Below are 26,238 nucleotides of genomic sequence, written 5' to 3' on the forward strand. Positions count from 1 at the left end.
ACAGCAATGCTCTCCATCCTGCTCTGGTAAGCATCCACGAGGATCTTAAAAGCTTGCGAGTAACCATCTTAGGTGCAAATGTTGCTGTCTCTCCATCCAGAGGAAATAAAAGTGGAAAAAAAATGAATGACACATGGAAACAGTTAGTCCAATGGACTCATGAGCCATGCAAATATCAGCCTCACAAATGTGAGACAAGAACTAGATCCTGTCCCACTACCACTGCTAGCTGCTCTGAAAAGGATTGCATTGCAGAGTTTTTCATGAAACAGGTAGAAAAGAGCTCATAATAGTAAGAGAAAGCAGGCTTACTGGTAGGAGGGAGACAGGTGGGCCCTCAAGACTAAAGCCCTTTGTCCCTTGGGGCCACATATTCCAGGTTCAGTAAGTGAAAAATCCAGCTCCACACTAGGCCAAACATTATTGCCACAGGACAGAGGTCAGGCAGGCCTCCACCTTGCATTTTTTACCCTACTCTGACACCGACTGTTCTTTCCAAAGCACTCTGCCCTGTTGTGTTCCATCATCTCTTACAGCGGCTACACAGAAACCACAGACAGTCCTCAGGATTCTGAGGGCTTGTTAGGGAATCTGGGGGGGAAAAAATCACAAAATGTGAAGGATACAGTTCTTTAGTCTGTAATGTCCTTTCTCACCCATGCTCTGATTCTCCCCTCCTCAGCCACACGGTCCCTTGGCCTCTGCTGTGTTCCATGAGCATGGAAACATGTTGCTTGGATCCTCTGATCTGTATCCTGCCTTCAAGGCCTCTGCTCCCATGGATGCTTCTGCCACTGACCTTTCTTTCTTGATTGTGGGCTTGGTTCCTTTCCTGCTTTCAATAAAAGCCATTTATACTCAGGGGAACGGCACACCTCACCAGTCTGGAAGTTTGAGTCCTCTACATCATCGTTCCACAGCTCCACACAGTACCACACATGGATTAAAAACTCAGACTTCAATAATTTCACTTCACCACAGTCACTCCTCAGGTGTGGAAGCAAACTCACCTCCATGTTAGAATAGTCAACCAGTTAACGAGTGAAAGGGAAGTCTTTACCCAAGAATAAAGTTCAGAGCTAGGCAAGCAGGAGGGATGGAAAGAGGAAATGTACAAAGGACATGGGATAAGACATTGAGGAGATTGCAGTGAATAAATTAAAGTAATATGTGTATGAACTGGTGACTGCAATGATCCTCTCTGTACACCTTCATCTAATTTATAATTTAAAAATTTGTGGGGGAAAGATGAAGTGTGTTGATTTTGATGATAAATCATCTAGTCACCAAAATGGAATGCAATGGTGAATGAAACCAAAGGACAACACAGAGATGGAGATAAAATTGGATGGTGGATATGTTGTATATGCTGAGTCTGAAACTCCCTTACTGAATCTATATGATAATGACACATATAAATTTTAAAATATAACCCGAGAGCTCAGGAAAGAAACTGAGGACAGATGTAATTATGCAGATGTTATTGGTTCTGGTAAAACCATGTGTGTGCCTGAATTAAAGCCGAGTCGATGGAGAGCAGAATAGAGTGGGGAAATAAAAGGCCAAAATGGCCAATTCTGGAATTCAGAGATGGTATTCCATCCCATATGGAGGAAAACAATTATGAAGGATTATAGTTAAGCAAATATATTTGAGAAACTACATGGCTTTTAAGTGCTGAAGAGCAAGAAGGTCAGGTTGAGGACTAAGTTGTACTAACACAAGCCATGGTATTTTCCTTTTACAAACAAACACACCAAAAATCAAAACAATTTCATTGGCGTGAAATTCATTTGCAAAGCAATGGCTTAATCATGTCTTTACAAAGAGCTGTGCCATCAGCACCGCAATCAATTTTATAACATGTTCTTCTTTCTTGTCCTCATCATTATCAGCTCCCCATCCCACCCCACCCCCACAACTCCTCCTCTCTAGCCCTAAAAATACCCTCCAAACATACTGCAATGACGTCGATGGCCACTCACAGAACTGAACATTGTAACTCTTTACCAGAGTAAAAAGCCTCGTTTTTCCACTTCTTTCTCCTTAGACTACAACCCAAATAAACCATCGCAATGTAGCTGTCTCAATAGATTCACAATCCTGGATTTCATATACAGAAAAACATACAAAACAAACAAATAAGAAACTAATAACAACAAAATCAAACAGGGAAAAACCTCAATTAGGAAAGGGACCAGAGCACCAAGCCCTGAGGGCCATTCACTGGCATGGAGATGTGAAATAACAGAGAGGACTATGGGGCAGCACCCAAGCTGAGTTATGTTGATCCCCTGCCCAAAAGAGGGCAATACAGAGAACGGCACTGAAGATGAAGATATAACCCAGGGAAAAGGTGGGTCTGTCCAGACCACTTGGGGACAAACTAAGCGAGACAGAGAACCTCATCATGGCCCACAAGCCCCCAGCAAGTCGTCCCTGCCAAGAGCAGCCAATGCCCAAGGAGGCCAGTTGGGCCAACTCCACCACAAGACACGGTGATCCCTCGCTGACCCATAGCACTCTGGGGACAGCCCTGGAGACACTCTGTGGAAAGTGTGCCCAGTCTTCCCCATGCAGAGCAGGGAAAGGGAGAGCAACAGAGCAGCAAGGGGAGCAAAGTAACCAAGTCCCCAAGGAATCCTGAAAATAGACTTTTGACTTAGGGGACACAGTTTGTCACCTCATCAGACTTGATCAGGGTCAGCAGACAGACACGGAACAATATATTGGGATTTTTTTCTTGCTTGTTTGTTTATGTTTTTCTTTCACGGTATGTCTATCTATATAAGATAGGCAGGATGAACAATCCCAAGGAGAGAACAAGGGGACCAGCGGTTGTGGGGGACATGGGAGAAGAGGGAGTAGGGAGGGGGAGTGGGGAGCCAACAACAGATTTAAAATTGATGACAAGGAGGGTGTATAATACCTGCTGGGGTTTAATCCAGTGCAGTGTACCTGAGTGAAATTAATGAGAGCCTGATGGTGGGATAGGAGGAAGGTGAAAGGAAATAAAGGAAAGAAATGAGGCAAACATTATTGCTAGAGGTATAGCTATAGGCATGCATATAAGTAAATATATTGATTTATAATGAACGAGATAGAGGTATGTATATATATATATGTTAAATATTAAGATAGTAGACAGACTTTGGACCACAAGGCCTTCTTAACCCAAGAACACTTTTCTAATAACCTGGCACTCTTGGATACTCACCTACCCAACAAAATAGCTGAAGACAAAATGGGTGCATATGCAAATATGGTGAAGATGGTGCCCAGCTATCAAAAGATATAGCTTCTGGGGTCCTGAAGTCCTGAAATTAAACAAGCAGCCATCCAGCAGGGAAGCAAATGAGTCCACATGGAAGAAGGGTACCAGTCTGTGTGATCATGAAGTATCTACGGGATCAGGTATCAGGTCCCAAAACAAATAACTGCATTGATGTGCAGGAGCTGGTTTGGTATGAAGGCCCCAGATCCATGTGTAGACAGCTGGATATCCCACTCCACAGAAGGGTTGTAAGGAAGGGATGATTCAGCCAAAGTGCAGCATAACACTGAGGAAACACACATCATTCCTCTAGTTCCGGAATACTTCTCTCAACCCCCTCCCAACTATCATGACCCAGTTCTCCCTTACCTCTGCTCTATCTGGCTAGAGCAGAGAATACACATTGGTACAGATAAAAGCTCTGGGTACATGGAATTCAGGACAGATAAACCCCTCAGGAAAAATAGTGGGAGGAATGATATCATGAGGGGAAGGGCGATGGTCAGGGAGAGTGAAGCGGAGAAAAAGAGAATCCATCACAAGGTTGGAAATAGAGCTCACCCCTGACCCCATCCCAAAGGGGACAATAAAAGAAATGTGGGTGAAGGGAGACAATGGACAGTGTAAATATGAAGTAAGAATAACAATATATAATTGATCAAGGATTCATGAGGGTGGAAGACTGGGGGAGGGAAGGGAAAAAAGAGGAGTTTATACCAAGAGCTCAGTAGAAAATGTTTTGGAAATGATGATCATATGTACAAATCTGCTTGATACAATTGATGTATGAAATGTTATAAGAACTGTAAGATTCTCCAGTAAAATGATTTAAAAACTAAAGCAGAAAATATGAAAAACCAGAACAGATTTAAAAGGAGTCAAAATAAAAACAAAACCCTCAAACAAAGACCACTACCATCAACTTGATACCAACTCATAGCAACCTGTAGGGCAGACAGGGTAGAACTGCTTTCGTGACTTTCTGAAACTGTAATTCTTTTTTAAAAAATAATTTTATTGGCGGCTCTACAACTCTTATCAAAATCCATATATCCATCCATTGTGTCAAGCACATTTGTACATGTGCTGCCATCATCATTCTCAAAACATTTGCTTTCTACTTGAGCCCTTGGTATCAGCTCCTCATTTTCCCCCTCCCTCCCTGTTCCCCCCTCCCTCATGAACCCTTGATAATTTATAAATTATTATTATTTTGTCATATCTTACACTGTCTGGCATCTCCCTTCACCCACTTTTCTGTTGTCCATCCCCCAGGAAGTAAGTTACATGTAGACCCTTATAATTGGTTCCCCCTTTCTATCCCACCCTCCCTCCACCCTCCAAACATAGCCACTCTCCCCACTGGTCCTGAAGGGATCATCTGTCCTGAATTCCCTCTGAGTCAGAACTGACCACAGGGGATCTAACACCAACACCAACAACACGAGAAACCGGGAAATCTGAGAAATAAGTGAACCCAATTAGTACAAGGGTCTGAAACATAAATCCAGAGATAAAGCAGACTCTCAGTTGTTACAACCTAGCCAAAGAGTAGAAAACGAAGAGAGCAGGATTGACTCTCCACTGAGCTGCAGTCTTGATTAAGTAGAAAAGCCCAGGGACTTCTTAAGGGAAATATTTGAAGAGCATGGAAGCAGAGAGGGACCTACCTCTGAGATGTAAAGCAAGACACTTTTCCATCCTTGAGCACATCTTAAGGATAGAGCACATAGTAATATTAAGTCTTATTTCTTTGTGCAGAATCCATGCGATGATAAACGGCACAAAGACATCTGGTCGAGAGAGAAAACTTGTGAACACTTACCAAAATTCCTTGTGATAGGGCCACAAAAAACAGGTAAGGGTCACCAATTACTATGTTTTCATTCATCCTTTTAATTGCTGAGTATATTGCAAGTAAATGAAATTACTGAATTCAATTTTATTAAGTATTTCAACATCCAGGTAAAATAACTCAGAATTGCTTTTGATCCATCCACATAGATTGATATACCATGACCTTCAAGGGAATCCTGATGCTGCCTACTAATTATACCTATGCACTAAAGTCTTCAACTGTACATGTGAGAGTTGTTCAAAATATATATCAATTTTGTAAATAATCAATTTATATATTACAATTATGGAAGCTGATTCCTCTTTTTTCTTATGTGTATATGTGATTTGTACAATTTATTTATGGATTATGTTTTAAAAAGTGTTTTGGATGAATTATAGGCTATTTCTCAGCCTTGAATCACTCCTTTTTTCCCCCAGAACTGTTACTACTATTATTTTCAAATTCTTTATATGTGACTCTTGAATAATTGTTATGTATAGATATGATTTGGGCTTATTTCCTGATACACCTAAGGTTTGGTATTTCTTCCTTAGTGTTTTTTCATGTGCTGAAGGACAATTGTATAAGAATGTCATAAAAGGAAGTTAAAGTATTTCACCAATAAGATGACACTTTCAATTAAAATATTTTATATTTCCTTCAGTATGTGACAGTTTTATACACTTTGTTCCTGTCCTGAATAATTAGGGTTTTTATTGACTCAATGTATTTTGAATTCACTACTTTGACATAGCGGCATTTCATCAGTGAGTGCACAAACAATAACATAATACAAATTGTCACAATAAATAAGCCTGACGCAGATGAAGATGTTTGTAATACATGCCAGCAGATCATTTTAAGGTTGAGGGGGAAATTTCCAGACTATTAGATATTGGTTGTTGAAATATTTTCTTCCTTCTGGAACATAAATTGTTTTACAACATTAAGTTAACACATGTTCAGGGAGGGGGGAAAGCAGCGTGCATTTACAGATATATCACCTTTGTTGTCATTGTTTAAAATGTCCATTAATTTCTACAAACTCCCTCACATCAGTGCTAACTCTGGAATCACTACTATAGAAATAAAACATTCCTGTGCTATAAAATGATGTTAAAATTTTAATGTAAAGGCATTTTTTCCTATTATTTATCAATGAATACTACTTTTTCTTAGTTCTACTGGAAAATTACAGGCTGGAAAGTATAAATCTATTTTTACTCCCTGTTGTTCCTATTAAAAAGACAATAAGTTAAACTTTTATGCTTCAATATTTGACTTACCCTTACAGGAGTGAACAGAGTTGAGGCTGGACTTAATACAAAGAAATTGGACGATGGAAATAATATTTTATGGCCTATGAGAATGTTATTCTAACATGAAAATGACTATGGTAACTCTTACAATCCATCCCATCATAGAAGTATAAATAGTGATTTGTTTTCCTGATGCTTCATTGGCAACACCCATGCTGTTGGAGCTTGTTAGTTGCCATAAGGGAAGGGAACTACTGATAAATGCTAGGAATCTGGCCCTAAAGGAACAGTTATCTTTAATCATACTTCCTGTTTGTTTTTTTCCCTCCCCCTACTCCCTAATCTACTTCATTTAGCAGGAATCGCTCTGGAATCCAACAAGTGATGTATGTTTTCCTTCCATTCTCATCTGAAAATAATTGAGTAAATAGAAGTTTAAAGGCAACTTTTGTACTCAATTTTATTATGTGGGAGGTGTGTACCATACTTCTCCATTTGTCTGTTAGTTTTTCATATTGTGGCAGCTTGTGTGTCGCTATGAAGCTGACAGCGATGTCTCAGGCATTTCAAATACCAGCTGGGTCACCCAAAGTGAAAGGGTTTCATCAGAGCTTCTAGATTAGAACAGACTATGAAGAAGGAAGAGGTAGTCCACTCAGAGTGATTAGTCACTGAAAACCCTATGACTATTGTGTTAGTCCGGGTAGACTAGAGAAACAAATTCATAAACACACATGTGTATAAGAAAGAGATTCATATACAAGAGGAATTGAACATTGGGAATAAACCCCAACCCAGTCCAGTCCAAGGCCAGAAGTCTGATATTAGCCCATATGTGCGATATCAATCTGTAAAGTCCTTTTTAGACTCACGAAGCCAAATGGAGGATGATCACAAGCCAGTAAGTAGTAAGGCTTTGGGTTCAGTGGCATTGTAAGCATCTCAGTGCTGGCAGGGGTCTCTCTGAGGCTTCTCCAGCTTCCGAGGTCTGGTTTCTTCCATGTGGCTTGTCTTCTGCAATGTCTCCTAGGGAGGAGCAGAGAGAGAGAGCGGTGTCTTCTGCCTGCAAGGAGGAAGTATCTGATTTCCCAGAGTTCTCAGGAGAAGGCCAGGCCCACAGAAGTCTCATTGGCTATCTCTAGATTGACAACCTAGCCTGCACCCCTACACTCGTAATCCTTAAATTGGCACCAGATTGACTATCACAAATAGCACTGAAACACTGTCAATAACTGAAAACCTAATGAACAAAAGAGGAACATCGCCAGAGATTGTGCTAGAAAAGGAGACGCCCAGATCAGAAGTTCCTCACAATGTGACTGTGGAAGAGCTGCCTCCTCGATGTCCAGTGGACAGTAATGACAAGATGGAGAAAAGCCTGTGAGAGTAAAGCATTCGGGCCTTAATGTGCTTATGGGGCGCCACTCAACATGAGAAGTAAAAGCTACAATTAATAGTTGGACCTTAGAGTGCACAAGCCACGAATCCAGGAAAGTTGGAAGTCATCAAAAATGAAATGGAACGCATAAAGATCAATATTCTAAGCATTAATTAGCCTAAATGAACTGGTATTGGTAATTTTGGATCAGAAAATCATAAGATTTACTATTCTAAGAATGGAATGAATGTAAAGACGTATATCATTGCATTCATGGTAAAAAGACATTTCAGGATCTATCTTGCAGTACCACTATATTAGTGATAGGATTATATCTCTCCACATACAAGACCATTCAATCAGTACAATTACTACTAAAACTATACACTAACCATCAAAGCTAGTGATGCAGCAATTGAAGAATTCTACCAAGCTTGAAATTGATCAAACACACAATCAAGATGCATTGATAATTATTGGCCATCAGAATGTAAGAGTTGGAAATAAAGAGCAGTAGTTAGAAAATATGAATTTGGTGATAGAAATGAAGCTGGAGATTGCACGAAAGAGTTCTACAAAACTCATGGTTTGTTTATAGCGAATGCCTTTTCAACAACACAAAAGACAATGCGACAAGTGGCCTTCTCCAGCTGAAATACATAGAAATCAAACGGATTACAGCTGTCGGAAGAGACAACGGACAAGTTCACTATCAGCAGCTAAGCCTAGATCAGGGGCTGACTCTGGGACAGAGCACTGATCATTCATATCAAGTTCAGAGGAAAGTTGAATAAAATTTAAACAACTCCACAAGAGCCAATTTATAACTTTGAGTGTATTGCACCTGAATTTTTAGAACATCTCAAGAGCAGATTTGGCACACTGAAATCTAATGAAATCGGATGAACTGTGGGAGGAAATCAAGACCATCATTCTTAGAGAAAGCAAAACATCATTTAAAAGACAAGAAAAAAAAGAAAAGATCAAAGTAGAAATCAGAAGAGTCACTGAAACTTTCTCTTAATTGGAGAATAAGTAAGGCAACAGAAAGAAATGATGATGTCAAAGAGCTGAACAGATCATTTCAAAGGGAAACTCAAGACGACAAAGGAAAATATTTTAATTAAATGTGTAAAGGTGCAAAGTTAAGCCAAAAATAAAGAAAACACTCAATAGATCATAAACCGAGTAAAAAGTCTAGCCTAAAGTGGCAATATTACAAGGTTCTATGGGCAAAATATTGAATGGTGCAGGAAGCATTAAAAGAAGATAAAAGAAGACATAGAGCTATAGTTCCAAAACAAAGTAGTTGACATTTCAATTATTTCAGGATACAGCAGATGAGCAAGAACCAATGGTGCTGAAGGAGGAAGTTCAAGCTGTACTGAAAGCATTAGCTAAAAAACACGTCACCAGGGACTGATGGACTTCCAACTGAACTGTTTCAACAACCTGAAACATTTGCTCATCTATGCCAGGAAATTTGGCAGACAGCTACTCAGCTAACTGGAAGGTATCCATAGTTTTACCCATAACAAAGAAAAATTACCTCGCCCCTAATTGGCAAATTACAGAACAACAATATCGATCTTACGTTCAAATTTCTTCAGGTCAGATTCAGAAGAGGACATGGAACAAGAGACACCATTGCTGATGTCACATGTAACTTGACTGAGCAGAGAATACTAGAAAAATGTTAACTGTGTTTTATTGATTATGCCAAGGCATTCGCCTGTGAGGAACATAGCAAACTATGGGCAGCCTTGAGAAGACTGGGAATTTCAGAACATTACATTGTCCTCATGTGGAGCCTGTATATAAATCAAGAGGCAGTTGTGGGAATATACCAAGGGAATAGTGCATGGTGTAAAATCAAGAATGTGGGTGTTAGGGTTGTAGTCTCTCACCATACTTAGTCCATCTCTATGCTGAGCAGACAATCAGAGCATGTGCATTTCATGAAGAAGAACACAGTGTCGGGATTGGAGGAAGGCTTAGCAATTGCAATAGGCAGATGATACAACCTTGCTTGATGAAAGTGAAGAGACCTGAAAAACTTGCTGGACTACAACTCAGGGTAAAGAGAACAAAAATCCTCACAACTGGGTCTATGAGGAATGTGATAAATGGAGAAAAGATTAAAGTTGTCAAGGATTTCGTCTTGCTTGGATTCACAGTCAATGTTCATGGAAGCACCAGCCAGGGATCCAAAGACAACGTGCATCTGGAAATACATCTACTGCACAAGATCTCTTTAACATGTTGACAAGCAAGGCGGTAATTTTGAAGCCAGAGATACACTTGACTCAAGCCAACGCATTTTCTATTATCTCATGTATATATGAAAATTGGACATTGAAAAAGATTCATTTATTTGAACTATAGTACTGGTGAATAATCTTGAAAAAAGAACCAACAGATCTGTCTTAGAGGAAATACAGGTAATATCTTATTTCTTTCAGAGCACAAGAGGTAACTTTCAAGTCTTGCATGGGGCACTTGAACTATGAGTCCGACCTTTAGAGCTCATTCTTTTCTTTGTCTATTGGAAAGTAGGACCAATCAACTAATGCCCTTATATTTCTCATTCTGAAGAGGTTTAGGATATGCAATCACTCAGTCTTTTTCCTCACAAATATTTGCTGATACTTTTTAGTCCTATTGCCACATCACACTTGGAGTTTGCAGTGGCTACTTTACTATAGGAAGCAGAGTCAACATTCTTACCAAATTTCTTTCTTTAGAACCACCTTTGATACTATATGTTCAGTCTGGATTCTCTATAGAAATAAAACCAATTATTATATATATAAAATAATGATATAATATATTGGCAGACATAGGTTTTTTGTGAGTTTGGGTTTATATTATACCTATATTATATATCATACATCTTATATGATATTGGTATACTATAAACCCAAACTCACAAAGAACCTATAGAGATTATTTATGGGAGCATTCTTCTCCCATGGGATGGCTGGTGGTTTTGAATCACTGACTATGCAATTAGCTGCCCATCACCTCGTCCTCAGCACTACCAGGACTCCTTCTATAAGTATACATGGAGAGACTTATCTCAAGAAAAGGATGCTAATAAATAAAACTTATTGTGTTTATTTGGTGTCAGCTGTCAGATTAGATACTTGTAGTGGTTTGTGAACCCCAAATTGGCAAGTCAGACAGCAGGCTGCTGCCCTAAGTCAGAAGACCTAGAAATCAGGCGATGAGAAGCCAGATTCAGGATCCAGAGGGAGATAAAACCTTGCCAGAGCATCTGTATTTATTGGATTCATGTCAAACCCTCGAGGAAATTTTTCACATCAGAATATGTGTGTGACTTTTGACCCTCTTCTAAGGCCAGCTAAAGATATACCCCTCACTAACCCTGTTTCATTCCATTAACATAATTAGTAACACATAAGATAGAAGGTAATTACATAATATCACAAAATGATTTATTACATCAGATCACAAAGTAGAGGACAACCACATAGTATTAGGTATTATAACCTAGCAAAGTTGACACATACATTGACATCACACAAGCCTGTGCCATTTCAGAGGAAGTTAGTGATTTTACACTGAGACACTAGGTCTCCTTTTATTATCAATTTTCTCTGTAGAATGAAATCTTAGGGCTAACTCCTCACTTCAGAAGAGTTCATTTTGTACCTATTAAGTCAAATTACTTTAAATAAAAATTCTACCTTACTAGAGTTTTTTTGTTTTGTTTTTTAAGTGAAGAGCCTGGGTTAGACCTCCCTAATTCTTTGCTCTTACAATCACTGCTTCAGGACTCATGTATTCTTGTAACAGGCACATGGCAGTATCTACTGTGTATTTTCCAATGAGCATTTCCAACTCACCGCAACCCTGAGCACATCAGAGTGAAACGCTGCCCGATCCTGTGCTAAACTCACAATCATTGCCACTTTTGAGCCCATTTTTGTACCCACTGTTTCAAGTCATCATATTTCTTAATATTCCATCTATTGCCATTCTTCCAGAGAAAGACAGGGCTTTCTACTCTAGCTGTTAAAATAGAAACTTGCCCTTGGAAACTTACAAGAACAGTTAGTCCCACCCTATCCTCTAGAGTCTTTATAAGTTGGTGTCTGCTGGATGGCAGTGAGTTTGGTTTTGGTGAGTTTTGTTGTTAAGTACCATCAAATAATTTATGACTAATAAGAAGTCTAGCTATTGGACACATTGAGAAAAAATAGCTTCACATTTTGATATTTTTGTATAATAAAGTTCTGTAATTTTATAGAAAGGATCTTTGACTTATGCTCTTATATTGGATGCAGACCACATCCCCAAAGAAACTCCTCTCTCAACTGATTGGCTCCTCACTTCAGACCACAAAATGGAGGTTGATTATAAAATACCTGCCAAATCGCTGAGACTCATGGCCTACCCACACTGACACATAATTTGAGCAATCACAAGCTCGTCACCTAGAGGCTTTGACTTTCTATGGCTCTATGATAGCCGAGTACAATGCTGTGGCCATCACACACATTGCCCATGCTACTGAATGAGGTTGTAAAGTATTCATTTTCAGAGAGTATTCATCAATTCAGAACTTCTGCATCTGTGACCTAGGTCCATGTCAATACTTCGAAGGCATTAACTGTCATTTTTACACATTTCAAAACTCTATTTCTCTCTAATCTTTCATTCTCATCATCATTAAAGTAAATCTCACTTTAAAAAAAATACAAAGAACCCTTCTTGATTCCATATTCCCATCTACTAAACCCGTGTCTTTTGAATTAATTCCTACCCTTAGCAACCATGAAGCACTCTGGTGGCAGAGGTGGTTATGTGTCAGGCTGCTAACTAAAAGATCAGCTGTTTGGATTCACCAGATTCTCTACAGGGAAAATATGTGGCCTTCAACAGGGGGAGTCACAAAAACTCATGGGGGCAGTTCTACCCGGTCCTATAGGGTCACTATAAACCTACTCGATGGTAGTGAGTTCTAGAGAGTTCATAACAACCATATAGAACTCAGTAGAACTCTTCCATAGAGTTTCAAAGGCTATAAATCATGTAGAAGAAAATGGCTTCATCGTCCTCCTGAGCAGCATCTGGTGGATTAGTACCACCAACTTTGGGGATAGGATGCTTAACTCACAGCACCACCAGAGCTCCTTCTAGTCACCATCCAATCTAGAATCGATTTCTTCTCCCTGGGACATATTTCTCTCTTCCTTTCACTTTCCCAGAGCCTTATTTCTCCAGCCCGTTTTGAATGTCTGTTATTTGCAGTGTTGATGTTTCAGGACTTCCATTGTCCCTCATAACTTTCACATCTGTATGTTTCCATATGTTTGAGACATTACTTCAGCTTCAGTCTTCAGGCCTCAAATTCAATTCTTCACTAGTACTTTCTCCTTCCACTTATTTACTTTTTGAGGTTGTATGATTCTACTCATATTTTTAACTCCCAAAAGTTACAATTAAATCTTTTTAAGAGCACGTATTGTTAACTGCTAGCTTGGTTAACTAGGAGGCATCCATTCTAGATATTTTAACTGCTCTGCCATCCAAGGCTGCTAGTCTCCTGAGATCTGTTGCTGCTTTCTTTTGAGTATTCATGCTTCGGTTCAATCTTGGTGATCACATAAAACCAACAGAATTAAAACACATGGCTATCACATTAATAATGCAGAGACAGCAACTTTTGTGCCTATGAGATTATGGTGTTTTAGTGCCAACTGTCAATTCGGTGAATCTCTCTTTTTCCATATTTCTCAACTAAAACTATTATTAAATACATTCTGATCATCCGCCTCGCCTCAGTTCTCTCGCGGCTTGGAAAGGCCCCATGCTCTCTGAGGTTCAAGCGAGTCCGCAAAGGAATGGCCCTTTCAAAAGAGGGTGTGCGCATTTATCAGGGACTTAAACTCTAGGCTATTTTATGAATCTTTCCTTGATACCATAGTCCCTAAGTCTAACATGAATCAGAAGAAAACAAAGTTAATTGGTGTTTTTCCATGATGTGAATGAGTGGGTTCCATCAGTCAGTTCTTATCAGCCTCTTTCTTCAGTTATCAGATTTGATTGCTCCACTTTGCCAGTAGAAGATATTAATGTTTTCATATTCCCCAAATCTTTCCCTACTCCTTCACCTTTACTGAATAGAACGTACATTTTAGAAATTATCCTAGAATATGCTCCCTCTTGGTAGCCTTTACTGGCTATTCAGGTTTACATAGCCTTAGAAGGTCACCCCTGTCTTTTCTAATTGCAGACCCTGTCTCATGGTGTCTGAATCACCTGTTAACTTGACTCAGGTCCATAGATTTATTTGTTCATGAGGTAAACAAACGTGCTTGTCTTACAGACATTTATCATTCATCATCACTGGAGTGCTATCATTTGACTTAATTAATCTGAATGTAATAGTGATTGAAGATCCACCATTTTCAGGTATTGTACTGGATGCTACAATAGAGATAAGTAAAGGCACCTTCTATCTGTGATGTTTTATCTACTCACCTGTATTGGAGGATGCCAGGGTAGGGAGAATGCTAACCCGAGGCTTTCTGCAGTTCTCTCTCGGGTTATCATCAGTCTGTCTCTTTGGGGCTCTCTACTTCCACATTAAATTGAGCATTTAGGCAAATGTAGTCAAGATGACTAATTTAAATAAACTCAGTGGTGTTGCTAACTGAAATGTTAAGGAAATAATTTTTGACATTCAGAAAAATTGGACTTTTGTATATAATTTATTTAGCATAAAGTGTTCAAAATAACATTCTGACTACTCTTTCATTGCCATATAACCTTTTGCCTTCTTTTTCTATCATAGGAACAACTGCACTTTATTTGTTTCTTCTTATGCACCCTTCCATCATCAGTAATCTACCTAGTCCGAAGACATTTGAAGAAGTTCAGTTTTTTAATGGGAACAACTATCACAAGGGAATTGACTGGTAAGAAAAATAACATACAACAAAGTCCATTATTAACACATACTAAATCGCAGTGGAGCAATTATAGATGCATGCATGGCATCTGCATAATTACAGAATACATTTGTTATGCTCAGTTCTATCACAGCAAATTATAAACTAATTTATAATGATGATATGTTTAATCAGTGCTACCCATAATTTTATTTGTACAGTGTAATAATGATAATATTTTCTGGTGGATTTATATCATTAAATAAGGAGCATTATGTGTTATTTTTCTTCAGCATCATTCTTCAGAATACTCACACGTCTCCTTAAGCATATTATTATTTCAATGTGCCTCAAATCCTTTTTTAACTAAACTCATGATTCATTATTACAATGGTCCTTGAGGAAACAGAAAAAAAATCAGAAGTTTTATTTTATTCTGCATTTTTTTTGTGTGATATGACATGTCTTCACTAACTGCATAGATAATGTAGAGTGATATTTTTCCTGCAAATAGCATAGCATTTATAAAACCATATCAATTATTGTCATACAGCTCCATAAGAGAATTATTGAATCAGACGTAATATATCATAAAAAACTAAAAAATTACAATATTATCCCAAACTCAAACAGTTGAAGCTTTATAGTGGAATTGATATTTATCTGATAGTTTTTTTTTTCTAGCTCTATCAAAATTTCTAAGGAAATGTGCCTGATTTCCAGTTCTCAGGTATACAAGGAAAATTTCACCCTGAGGGAATTTTCACTGTGTGTACCTCTAAGTAAGATGTAACTTTGTTTGGCATTTTCACACAGGAGCCTCTTGCAACTTAAGCACTGTTCTTTTTTGGTGTTGATACATTTAGGGTGAGACAGAACCAATACCCAGGAATAGTCTGATTTCCCCTCATGAGTAGATGCGTTTGCTCTGCACCTAAGGTACTCCCATACTGTTTTTAACTTTGAGAGGAGCGTTGGTGAATAATGGTTAAAAAAAGTAACCGAAAACTTGTTGGTAACCTAAAGGTTGATGCTTCAGATCTACCCAGCATCTTTATGGGAGAAAGACCAGTGAATGGCTCCTGGCAAAAATATAACCAAAAAATACCTCAGGGAAGTCATACTGTGTCCCATGAGATGAGTAAGAGGCAAACTGACTCAAGGGGATAAAACAATCACATAGACAACTTTGCTTCTAGAAGGTGCCAGGATGGTGCCAATGTGCTGTGTTCAAAGGTTAACGTAAAGGTGGGTGGCACTCTGGCAGAAAAGACCTGGAGCTCTCCCATTCAGATTACAGCTGAGGGAACCTAGGACACTATCCTGCTCTGTAACACTGAGAAGAGTCATGAGCTGCAAGGCGATCAAAAGCATCCAACCATCACTCCCACAGCCTTACTTTTAAAGGACAAAATACGATTTGGAATAGCATGCACACTACCAAAGGCAAAAGAGGAGACTCAGTCTTACCTGTGAGCTCAAGTGGAATTCAAACTTTTGAGCAGGAATATAGATGAGACTCTTTAGCACTCTGCATTTGGGAGACATAATAACAAACGTCAACGAGGAAAAGAAGAGTCTTATATGAATTCTTAATGCTCTCATTATTTATTTCCAGAACGTTTGAGAGTTGGAGAAATGAGGAGCTGTAAGGAGGGTTCTGAACGCAATTAAAGCTTTGCTCGGAATTAACCCCAGAACATATCGATTCCATAATCTACACACAGAGGAATGTTCAGACAGCATATGCAAGAGCGAACATTCTGAAGCACCACAGGACCAACTGGCAGGAAAAATTTGCCTAATTACTCTAGATAGACTATAATGTGTTCACATTGCTACACAGACAACAATTTATGCAGAAAAAGGAGGAGAACAGCCATGCCCTATTTTGTGTTATATTTTATTGTTATTCTGATACACAGATTTCTCAATTATGCACTTTAATTTCCACTGAAGAAGTTTTGTATTCGAGTTCGCAAACGTAAATTTTCTACTTAAAATATCTAACCGGCAAGAATGTGTAATCCGTTGTTCGCTGTGGACGGACCTGTGGATTTGGATTTGAATAGCATATAAAATATCAGTCCAAATCTAAAGAAGTATCCTTCTACCTCTTGTCAACCTAACCTGTCTCATGTCAAAAAATCTAAAGAAGTGTCCTTCTACCTCTTGTCAACCTAACCTATCTCATGTCAAAAAATCTAAAGAAGTGTCCTTCTACCTCTTGTCAACCTAACCTGTCTCATGTCAAAAAATCTAAAGAAGTGTCCTTCTACCTCTTGTCAACCTAACCTATCTCATGTCAAAAAATCTAAAGAAGTGTCCTTCTACCTCTTGTCAACCTAACCTGTCTCATGTCATTCGTTTCCTTTCCCAAAATGGACCCTTGGAAATAGAATGCCTTGGGTTATGTTCACATTCAAGGTGGATAATACATACTCTGGTGATATAAATATGTCATCGATGATTGGAGAAGCTGTCATGGTGCAGCGGGTAAGAAAGGTCCATAGTTTGAAGCCACCAGACATTCTGACAGAGAGAGACTGGGTCTCCTCCTCCCATGAGCAGCTAACGTCTCAGACCCTCACAGGGGCAGTTCTATCCTTTGCTATGGGGCCCCTAGGTGTTGGCACCCACCCCAGGGCAGTCTGCTCTCGTCACATCAGCAGTGACTCATACTGTGCTTGTTGCTCGGTATCGTTGAGTTGTTCTAATTCATAGCATCAATGACATTTAGAAAACAAAGATTTCCTAATCCAGTGACATCCTCAAAAGTGTTGCTATGTTTGAGCGCACTGTTACAGCAGCCCCTCTCTCAATTCATCTCACTGAGAGTCTTACTCTCTTCCACTCACCCTCTATTCCACCTTGTGCAGATGCTGGTTTCTTCTAATAACGTGTTCAAGTAGATGGATCCTCAATTCTCAGGAGCATTCGGACTAATTTCTTCCAACACGGAATTGTTCCTTCGTATAGCAGTCCATCTCACTCACTGCCATCAAATCGGCACCAAACGAGACTGTAACTCTTGGTGGGAGTAGAATGCCCCATCTTTCTCTTCCAGCAAAGTAGCTGGTGGTTTCAAATTGCTGACCTTCCTGTTAGAAACCCAACTCATAACCACTAGGTCGCTGTGGCTCCTTATAGTAGTCCATAGTATATTCAATATTCTTTGATTGCGCCCTAATGCAAAGACATCAATTCTTCATTAATCCTCTTACTGCCTTTCCAGTTTTTACATGTGTATGAGTTTATTGAAAATACCATGTTCTGGGCACACTTCAGTGTTTATTTTATTTTATTATTAATTGAAAGTTGATACATATATCATCCCATACTTCAATCACATCAAGCAGTATTGTACAATTGCCACCACAATGTTTCCAAACATTCTTTTCCCTCCTGGACTCCTTGACAGTATCTCGCTTTTATGCCCACCACCACTGTACCCATCCACCCCTAAAACCCTTTTGCTACTTGCTGGCCCTATAGGTTCATCAATCCTGGGTTTCATATACCAAAAAACATATAACACAACTTCAAGAGAGTGACTCCCGATGACATAACACCTCTGAGATAAACCCTTATATGATCAAAACATGACACAAGTACAGAAAATATTGAAAACCAGATCACACCAGCGGGCTTCCGCAGAGGGATCAACTGACAAAGTTTTAACTGTCCAAGTCAGTTAACTGTCCCTTTGATTTTCTACACTCATCTCTCTAGGCCCTCTCTTTAGTAGACACTTTCTTTCCATTCCTCAACTATGGACAGAGGGAGGTCAGCAGAGGCTGATTTCCTCTGTAGTTCTCACAAATGCATCTTGGACTCCCACTGCCATCCCAGCCTTCTGCAAACTGGATTCGCACAATTTAGGCTCTGACACTGATCCCTCCCTCAACTTGGGTGGGCTTCTTCCATGTGCACTCAGTTGACATCTCACTTAGATGGCTGTCTGTTAGAGACAAGCCTTTCAGACCCCAGATCCTATTTTGTCTGATAGCCGGGCAGCATCTATTTTTTAAGCCACATTTTGCTATAGCCCCCATTTCTACTGTGCTCCCTTCATGAGTGCAAGATTGAGCAGTTCTATGATGTAAGAATTCACTGTTCTTAACGTGGAGCTAGGATTTAGTGGATGTCCAAAATCATTCCTGGATCTATGTTTGTTTTCTCCTTGTTTGTTTGTTTGTTTGTTTGTTTTTTCATCTTAGTCTTTTATGTGACACCTTTGCTTTCTAACTATTTAAAGAGATCATTTGTGGCCCTTTAACTCAATTCTGTATGACCTTGGATTTCTTGACTCTTACTTCATGGATGTTGATTGAGTATGGACCAAAGTAAAATGAAATCCTTAACAATCTCGATCTTCCCTCCATTTACATGTTGCTATTTGGTCCAGCTTTGAGGAATTCTGTTTGCTTTATATGCAAGTGAAATCTTAAGGTTATTTTAAAAATCTTTATCAGTGAAAGCTTCAAGTCTTCTCTCAGCAAGCAAGATTATATCATCTGCATATTACAAGTTGTCAATGAGTCTTTTACATATAATGAAACCACATTCTTCTTTACATAGTCCCATTTCTCGGGTAATTTTCTCAGTACACCAATTGTCTATTATGATGGCTGAATGAATAAAACCTGGATGCACACTTTTCTGATTTAAAATGAAGCTACATGTCCTTGTTCTATTTGTTTTTCAGTTTTTAACATTTTTTATTTATTTGTTTATTTAAATCATTTTATTGGGGGCTCATATAATTCTTATCACAATCCATACATACATCCATTGTGTCAAGAACACAGGTACATTTGTTGCCATCATCATTCTCAAAACATTTGCCTTCTACTTGAGCCTTTAATATCTGCTGCTCATTTTCTCCCTCCCTCCCCACTCCCCCCTACCTCATGACCTGCTTCTTTGTCTATGTTCAAGCTCCTCATGAGCATATTTAAGTGTTCTGAAATTATTATCAAAGTATTAGCAACTTTCCCTATAATTTATACAATTGAATGTCTTTGTGTAGCCAACAAAACACAAGTAAATGTCTTTCTGGTATTGTCTGCATTCAGCTAAGATCCCTATGATATAAACAATGATATTCATCCATCCATCACCTCTTCTAAATGCGGCTTGAATTTCTAGAAACTCGCTGTTGATGTACAGCTGCAGCAATTTTTATATTATCTTCAGCAAAATTTTAAGTGACAATCATATTGTTTGGTGATTTCTGCATTCTCTTGGGTCATCTTTCTTTAGAATGGGCACAAATACAATCACGTTGTGGGTAATCTTCCAAATTACTTGGCATAGGTGAACGAGTACCTCCAACTGTACATCTATTAGCTAAAATATTTCTATCAGTGTTCCATTCATTCCTAAAGCCTTGTTCCCCCGCCCCCACAAAGCTCGGTGTAGCATGAACTTTTCCTTGCAATGCCATCAGTTCTTGAGCATATTAAGTGTCCATAAATGGTTGGATGCCATTCAGTTCTTTTTGTTGCAGTGCCTCCTGTGTCTCTTTTATCTTCCTTGGACATTTTCTGTATTGTTAAATATTTTCTGGATATAACCCCTCAGAGTTGCACAGGTGCAGTTTATTTGACTCCTGTATAATTCATCTGGTGAGGTCTATATTTGCTTGTGTATGTTGTTAATGAAAGGTATTTACAATGAGTAAGTTATTGGTCTTAGAAAATCTTATCATGCAATCTCAAAGATTTATAAAAATTTTATTGGCATATAATTCACACACTATACAATCAATGGTTTAAATATATTTACAAGAGTTTTTAAATATATTTAAAATAGTTGTGTAGTCATCATCAAATCAATTTTAGAATGTTTTCTTCATTCCTGTCCCCATTACTATTAGTTCCCCATTTCCCAACAATCCCCCTGTATAACTCTAAGGTACTATTAATTTAGTTACTGTCTCTATATGTTACCTATCCTGGATTTCATATAAAGGAAATCATGCCAAAAACTTCAAAAACGGTAGTTTTTGAAAAATTAAGCACAATAAAAAACCCAATTCAATAAAAAGCAGGAGAAAATAGAGGAAAACTTAAAATGGATCAAAAGAGAAAAATAAATGATAATATGTTAAATTTTAACCTAACCATATCTGCAATAATCCACTTTCCAATGCACTCTGTCTGAGGGAAAGACTGTTTACATCCCTAGTAAATAGTGTGTGTGTGTGTGTGTGTGTGTGTGTGTGTGTGTGTGTGTGTACAGGGGAGGGGGTGGTGTTCAATGGAGGCTTAATTCAAATGAGGACTCTGCAAATGGATTTAGAACTCCACGTTCATCCATAGCCTTCTGCAAAGTAGGAGCTCAGAATTTATGTTCTAATACAACTTCCTCCTCTGATCTTGGTTTGTGATTTACCATCCTTGTTTCACACAGACTGGGGTGTCCTCTGTGTGTATTAGGTTGACACCTCACTTAGATGACTGCTTGTTTTAAGACCCCCACATGCAATTCTTTATGATTGTCAGCCCTCTTCCCATTTCATCATTTATTGTGGGGGGTTTTCACCATCAGTTTTCATTTCATACAATTCACATATCATATAATTCAATAGTTGAACCACACAAAGAATAATTTTTATCACCAAGCCTGTATTTTTCCAATTACTTATCCTTATTCTTTGCTTCCAACTCTTCCATTATATTCACCACTAATTATCAATACATCTTGATAATATGTTTTATTAAGGTCAGATAATAAAGTTGGTGGGGTGGGGAAAATCTTCCTTTTTGCATTTGATATTAGTGTTGGTGCATTAATTTGAATTATAGTTTTCTTGTTGTTGTTATTGCTAGTGACCGTCAAGTTGGTCCTACGTCACAGCAGCCCTATGTACAACAGACCGAATCCTGTGCCATCCTTGCAATTGTTGCTGTGCACTTTCTAGTTCATTGAGGGCTTCATTCCTTTTTACTGAACCTCTACTTTACCAAATATCATGTCCTTCTCAAAGGACTGATCCCTCCATAAACATGAACAGGACATGAGATAGAGTCTTGCCATGCTAACTTTCAAGGCTTGGGACAGATATTTATTTATTCTTTCAGGACAGATATTTATCCAGGACAGATATATATATTCATTCTTCTGATAGTCCATGGTATTTTCATTATTTTTAGCCAATACCATAATTGAAATACATAAATTCTTTTTTTCACTGACCACCATGTATATGCATATAAAGCAAGTGAAAATATAATGGCTTGGCTAGGGCAATTCTGCCCAGCAACAGTGGGACCCTTCAAAAAAGGGCACACCCACCTGCAACTTGGAGAAGGTTTTAAACCCCTCCATCCAGGATTCAGCTATCTCTTTACTGTTTAATTTTTATTCTCTTTTTCCCACCACAGTCAGTCTCAGGAAGCACAATTTTGTTCGCTTCATTCTTTTTTTCTCCCTGTCTTTTCTTTTTCTTTATTTCTTCTTCTCTCTCTCTCTTTTTTCCTTTCCTTTTTCTCTCCTCTCCCACTCTTTTCTTCCGCATGCCACGGCTGACTGCCAGCCCCCTACCCTCTACCTAAAGCAACTCAACCCACCCATCACGGAGAGCTCCAGCCTGCCCCCTGTGGCAATGCTGCGCATGGCACAGAGCTGAGCTATATTTTTTCTTCTTTCTTACTTTTGCTTTTGATTCTTTTTTTCCTCCTCTTCTATCTCTTCTCTCTTTCACCCCTCAGTTTCAGCAGGCTCAGTTTTTCTATTTTTTCTTTTCTTTTTTGTTTTATCTTTGGATCTTTCTTTTGTTTTGTCTTTGCTGTGTGTGTGTGTGTGTGTGTGTGTGTGCGTGTGTTAGTTTGTTTTTTACTTCTATGGTTGTCTTTGTTTCTCCGTTCTCTCTTTTTCTTCTCTTCCATCTCTCTTTCCTTTCACAAGCCACTACCAGCCTCCAGGTCACTCCCCTCCACCTAGGAAAATGCCCTGGTTAGGGAGCTCGTGCCACACTTGTTGGCTTTCCAAGATGACCAGGTTTTAACATTGGTAAAGCAGGACACCAGTGGGACACCATTGATAAAACTTATATCCTGGCCAAATAGCCACATGGCAGCTGAAAACTGTATACCCTAGCTTGTCATGCATTCTTTCAAAAAATTGGGACATTTTAAAAAACGCCACAGGATGCGGGAAAATTTGTTAAAAATCCGGACTGTCCCACCAAAAGCGGGACATCTGGTCACCTTACTTTATACACAGCTGGGGGAATCATGCCCACCATCTGCTGCACCACAAATGGCTGGTTATCTTCCTTGAAAATGGCTCAGGGTACCATCACTTACACTCCAGGACTGTACAAGTGACTGGGAGAATTCCTGCCCACCATTTGTGGTGGTATGGGAACATCCACCCAACATCCACAGTGATATCTCTAACCAGGGTAATTCCACCTGCCATCCATGTAGCTCTACACCAAGGGGTGGGGTGTGGGTACTCCCACCTGTCCTTCATGGCACTCCAGTTGCAGAAGGAAATACCACATGCCATCTGAGGTGCACCAAGTCCAGTGGGACACACCACCATGTCTTCCTGGGAGATGAGCCAGTGAAACGCCATCCTTGTGGGCCCACAACCACCTGACCAGTGTCCCATGAGAGGACTATCTAACTCACATTCCAAATAATGAAACACTGGTTAGATAGGGTAAGAGTGAAACCACAGGAAGATGCAGTGGTAGCCTGAACTCTCTGGGCAAACACCTGCAGGTTGTTCAAAGAAGCACTCGTAGGTGTTCCCTAAGAGAGAGCCTAGTGCTCTTCCACTCTGGAAGAGGCTCCAGGTGCCTCTAAAACTACATGTAAATGACAACCAGCCCCAACAGCCTCAATGAAAAGGCAAAAGAAACAAAAGACAATGACTAAAGAAATCATGAACTTAACAATGAGCATATGAGGTAGACATTGACCTACCACAGAAAGAAATCTACAGAATGCTGCTTGGAGTCATACAGGATATGAGGGAAGCAATATACAAAAAGGATGGAATAATAGAGGAAATAAAGGTCATGCACCAAAGGAAAATACAAGACCTAAGAGATGAAATAACAAAATCCAGGAGCAAATTATTAGATTTTTGTCAACAGACTTGAGAAGAAAATCGTACCAGTGACCTAGAGGATAACCAAGCCAACTTCAACAAATGGGAAAGGCAGTTAAATAAGACAATCAGAGAAGCTGGAGAAAACCTGAGATCCATGACTGATACTACGAATAGGAACAATATTAGAATAATTGGGCTACCGGAACAAGACACGATAAAGAAGTCAACAGCGAAAATAGCAAGGGAGTTCTTAGAGGAAAACTTCCAAAATTTAATAAAGGAATGCCAAGCAAACATTCAAGAGGCCGAAAGAACATGAGCCAAACTGAATTCCAAAAAGAAGTCACCAAGATACATACTAGTTAATTATCCAACTATGAGGAAAAGGAGAAAATCATAAACGCAGCAAGGGGAAAACAAATAGGCACTTATCAATGTACCCAAATAAGAATATGTTCAAACCTACCAGTGGACACGATGAAGAAGAAAGGGGAGTGGAGTAACATAGTATCAAAATTGAAAGAAAATAACACAAACCCAAGAATACTATATGCAGTCAAATTATCTATTTAGATAGATGGAGAACTAAGTCTTACCAGACAAGGAAAAACCTCAAAGCATGCATAAAAAGAAACCTAGCCCCAGTAAAGGTCTTTGCAGACCCAGTATGGGTAGAAGATCAACATTCCCTGAGCACAAATAAGAGACTGTCACATAGAACAACTCCACCCAGAGGATGACAACGAGAAATACATTCGCCAAGACTGAATTAGTGCAATGGTGGAAAGAAGGCAAGAATGAAACACACACACAAACTAATAAAATAGGTAGGTAGGAAAACACTCAACACAAAAGGTACATAATGACATCACAGAGCCCACAGATGAATGTAATAGCACTGAATATAAATGGACTAAACTTAGACATTGAAAGGCAGAGGCTAGTAGACTGACATAGAAAACAACCCATCCATCTGTTGCCTACAGGAGATACCTCCGAAGCTCACAGACATAAACAGTTTGAGAATTAAAGTCTGGAGGAAAATATACGAAGCAAATAGCAATTCAAAAAAGCAATCTTAATCTCTGACCAAAAAAAAACACTTCAAAGGTAGCAATCTTAATCTCTGACAAAATTGATCTCAAGGTACAAGCAATGACAAGAGACAAGGAAGGGCACTATATAATGCTCAAGGGAAGAGTAACCAAAACCAGTGAGCATAATAAATATGTGCCCGAGAGACCTATAAAAGTCATAAATAAAACACTCCAAAAGATGAAAAAAGGAAATCACAGTCTTAATAATTATAGTAGGTGACTTTAATAAACCACTCTCTAAAAAAGACAGATCACAGGGAAAGAAACTTAACAAGGAGGCTACAATTCTAAACAGAACAATTGGACAACTTGACCTCATAAATATTTTCAGTTTTCCACCCAAATGCAAAAAGATATCACATTCTTTTCAAGCCCACAGGGCACATACTAAGACACAAGGTAGACCACATGCTGAGATGCAAGACAAACCTGAGTAAATTGAAGCACAGAGAGATTATACGGACTTCTCGCCCCAACCACTATTCCCTAAGGCTGGAGACCAACAAAGGAATGATGAAGAAAACAAGGGAAAACACTTCAAGGATGGATAACTCCCTATTGCAAAAGGAGTGGGTATCAGCCCAGATCAGAGATGATCAGGAAGTTTCTAGAAATCAATGAGAATGAAAATATGACATACCAAAACCTTTGGGACACACCAAAAGCAGTTATCAGAAGAAGTTTGATAGAAATACATCCACGCATGAAAAAGTAAGAGAGACTTATGTTCATATGCTGACACAAAACTTACACCAATTATAGCAGAGTCAACAGGACAATCCTACTAATAGTAAAAGGAAAGAAATACTAAAAATCAGGGCTGACATACAGAAGAGGGGGAAAAAACTATGATAAAAATTAATGCAGCTAAAAGTTGCTTCCATGAAAGGATTAACAGAATTGATAGATCACTGGCAAGCCTAACACAAAAAGGGAAGAAACAAATTTCAATAGCAAGGATGAGGGAGGAAACAGGGGACATTACAATGGACTCTAATGAAATCGAAAGGAAAATTACACAGTACTACAAAGCCCTGTCCACTAATGAATTCAACAACTTGGAAGACATGGACAAATACTTGGAAAAAACAATCCCTCCCTAGACTATCCCAGATGTATGTCAAGAATCTCAACAGATCCAAAGCAATAGAAGAAATAGACAAAATTATCAAAGGATTACCAACCATAACAACAACCAAAACCCAGTCCAGAAGGCTTCACGGGAGAATTCTACCAAGCATTCAGGGAAAAACTGACACCAATCCTACGCAAATTCTTCCAGAACTAGAAAAAGATGGAAAACTCCAAAACTCTTTCTATGAAGCTCATATAACTCTGCTACCTAAAGTGGGCTTGGATCCCACAAATATTGAGAACTACAGAACAATATCCCTAATG

At 39.0% G+C, this 26,238-nt stretch overlaps 1 protein-coding gene across 1 annotated transcript in view; it reads left to right on the top strand.

The window, feature by feature from the left end:
- The window catches only part of LOC142443496 (bifunctional heparan sulfate N-deacetylase/N-sulfotransferase 4), a 363,094-nt gene that overhangs the window by 316,860 nt on the left and 19,996 nt on the right, over positions 1 to 26,238 (top strand). The window contains exons 7-8 of the mRNA XM_075544840.1: positions 5,036 to 5,132; positions 14,575 to 14,698. Coding sequence (XP_075400955.1) covers positions 5,036 to 5,132; positions 14,575 to 14,698 — 221 coding nt within the window. The remainder of the gene's footprint in view (positions 1 to 5,035; positions 5,133 to 14,574; positions 14,699 to 26,238) is intronic.

The sequence above is a fragment of the Tenrec ecaudatus genome, chromosome 3 (assembly GCF_050624435.1).
Source record: "Tenrec ecaudatus isolate mTenEca1 chromosome 3, mTenEca1.hap1, whole genome shotgun sequence".
In the NCBI taxonomy this organism is placed as follows: Eukaryota; Metazoa; Chordata; class Mammalia; order Afrosoricida; family Tenrecidae; genus Tenrec; species Tenrec ecaudatus.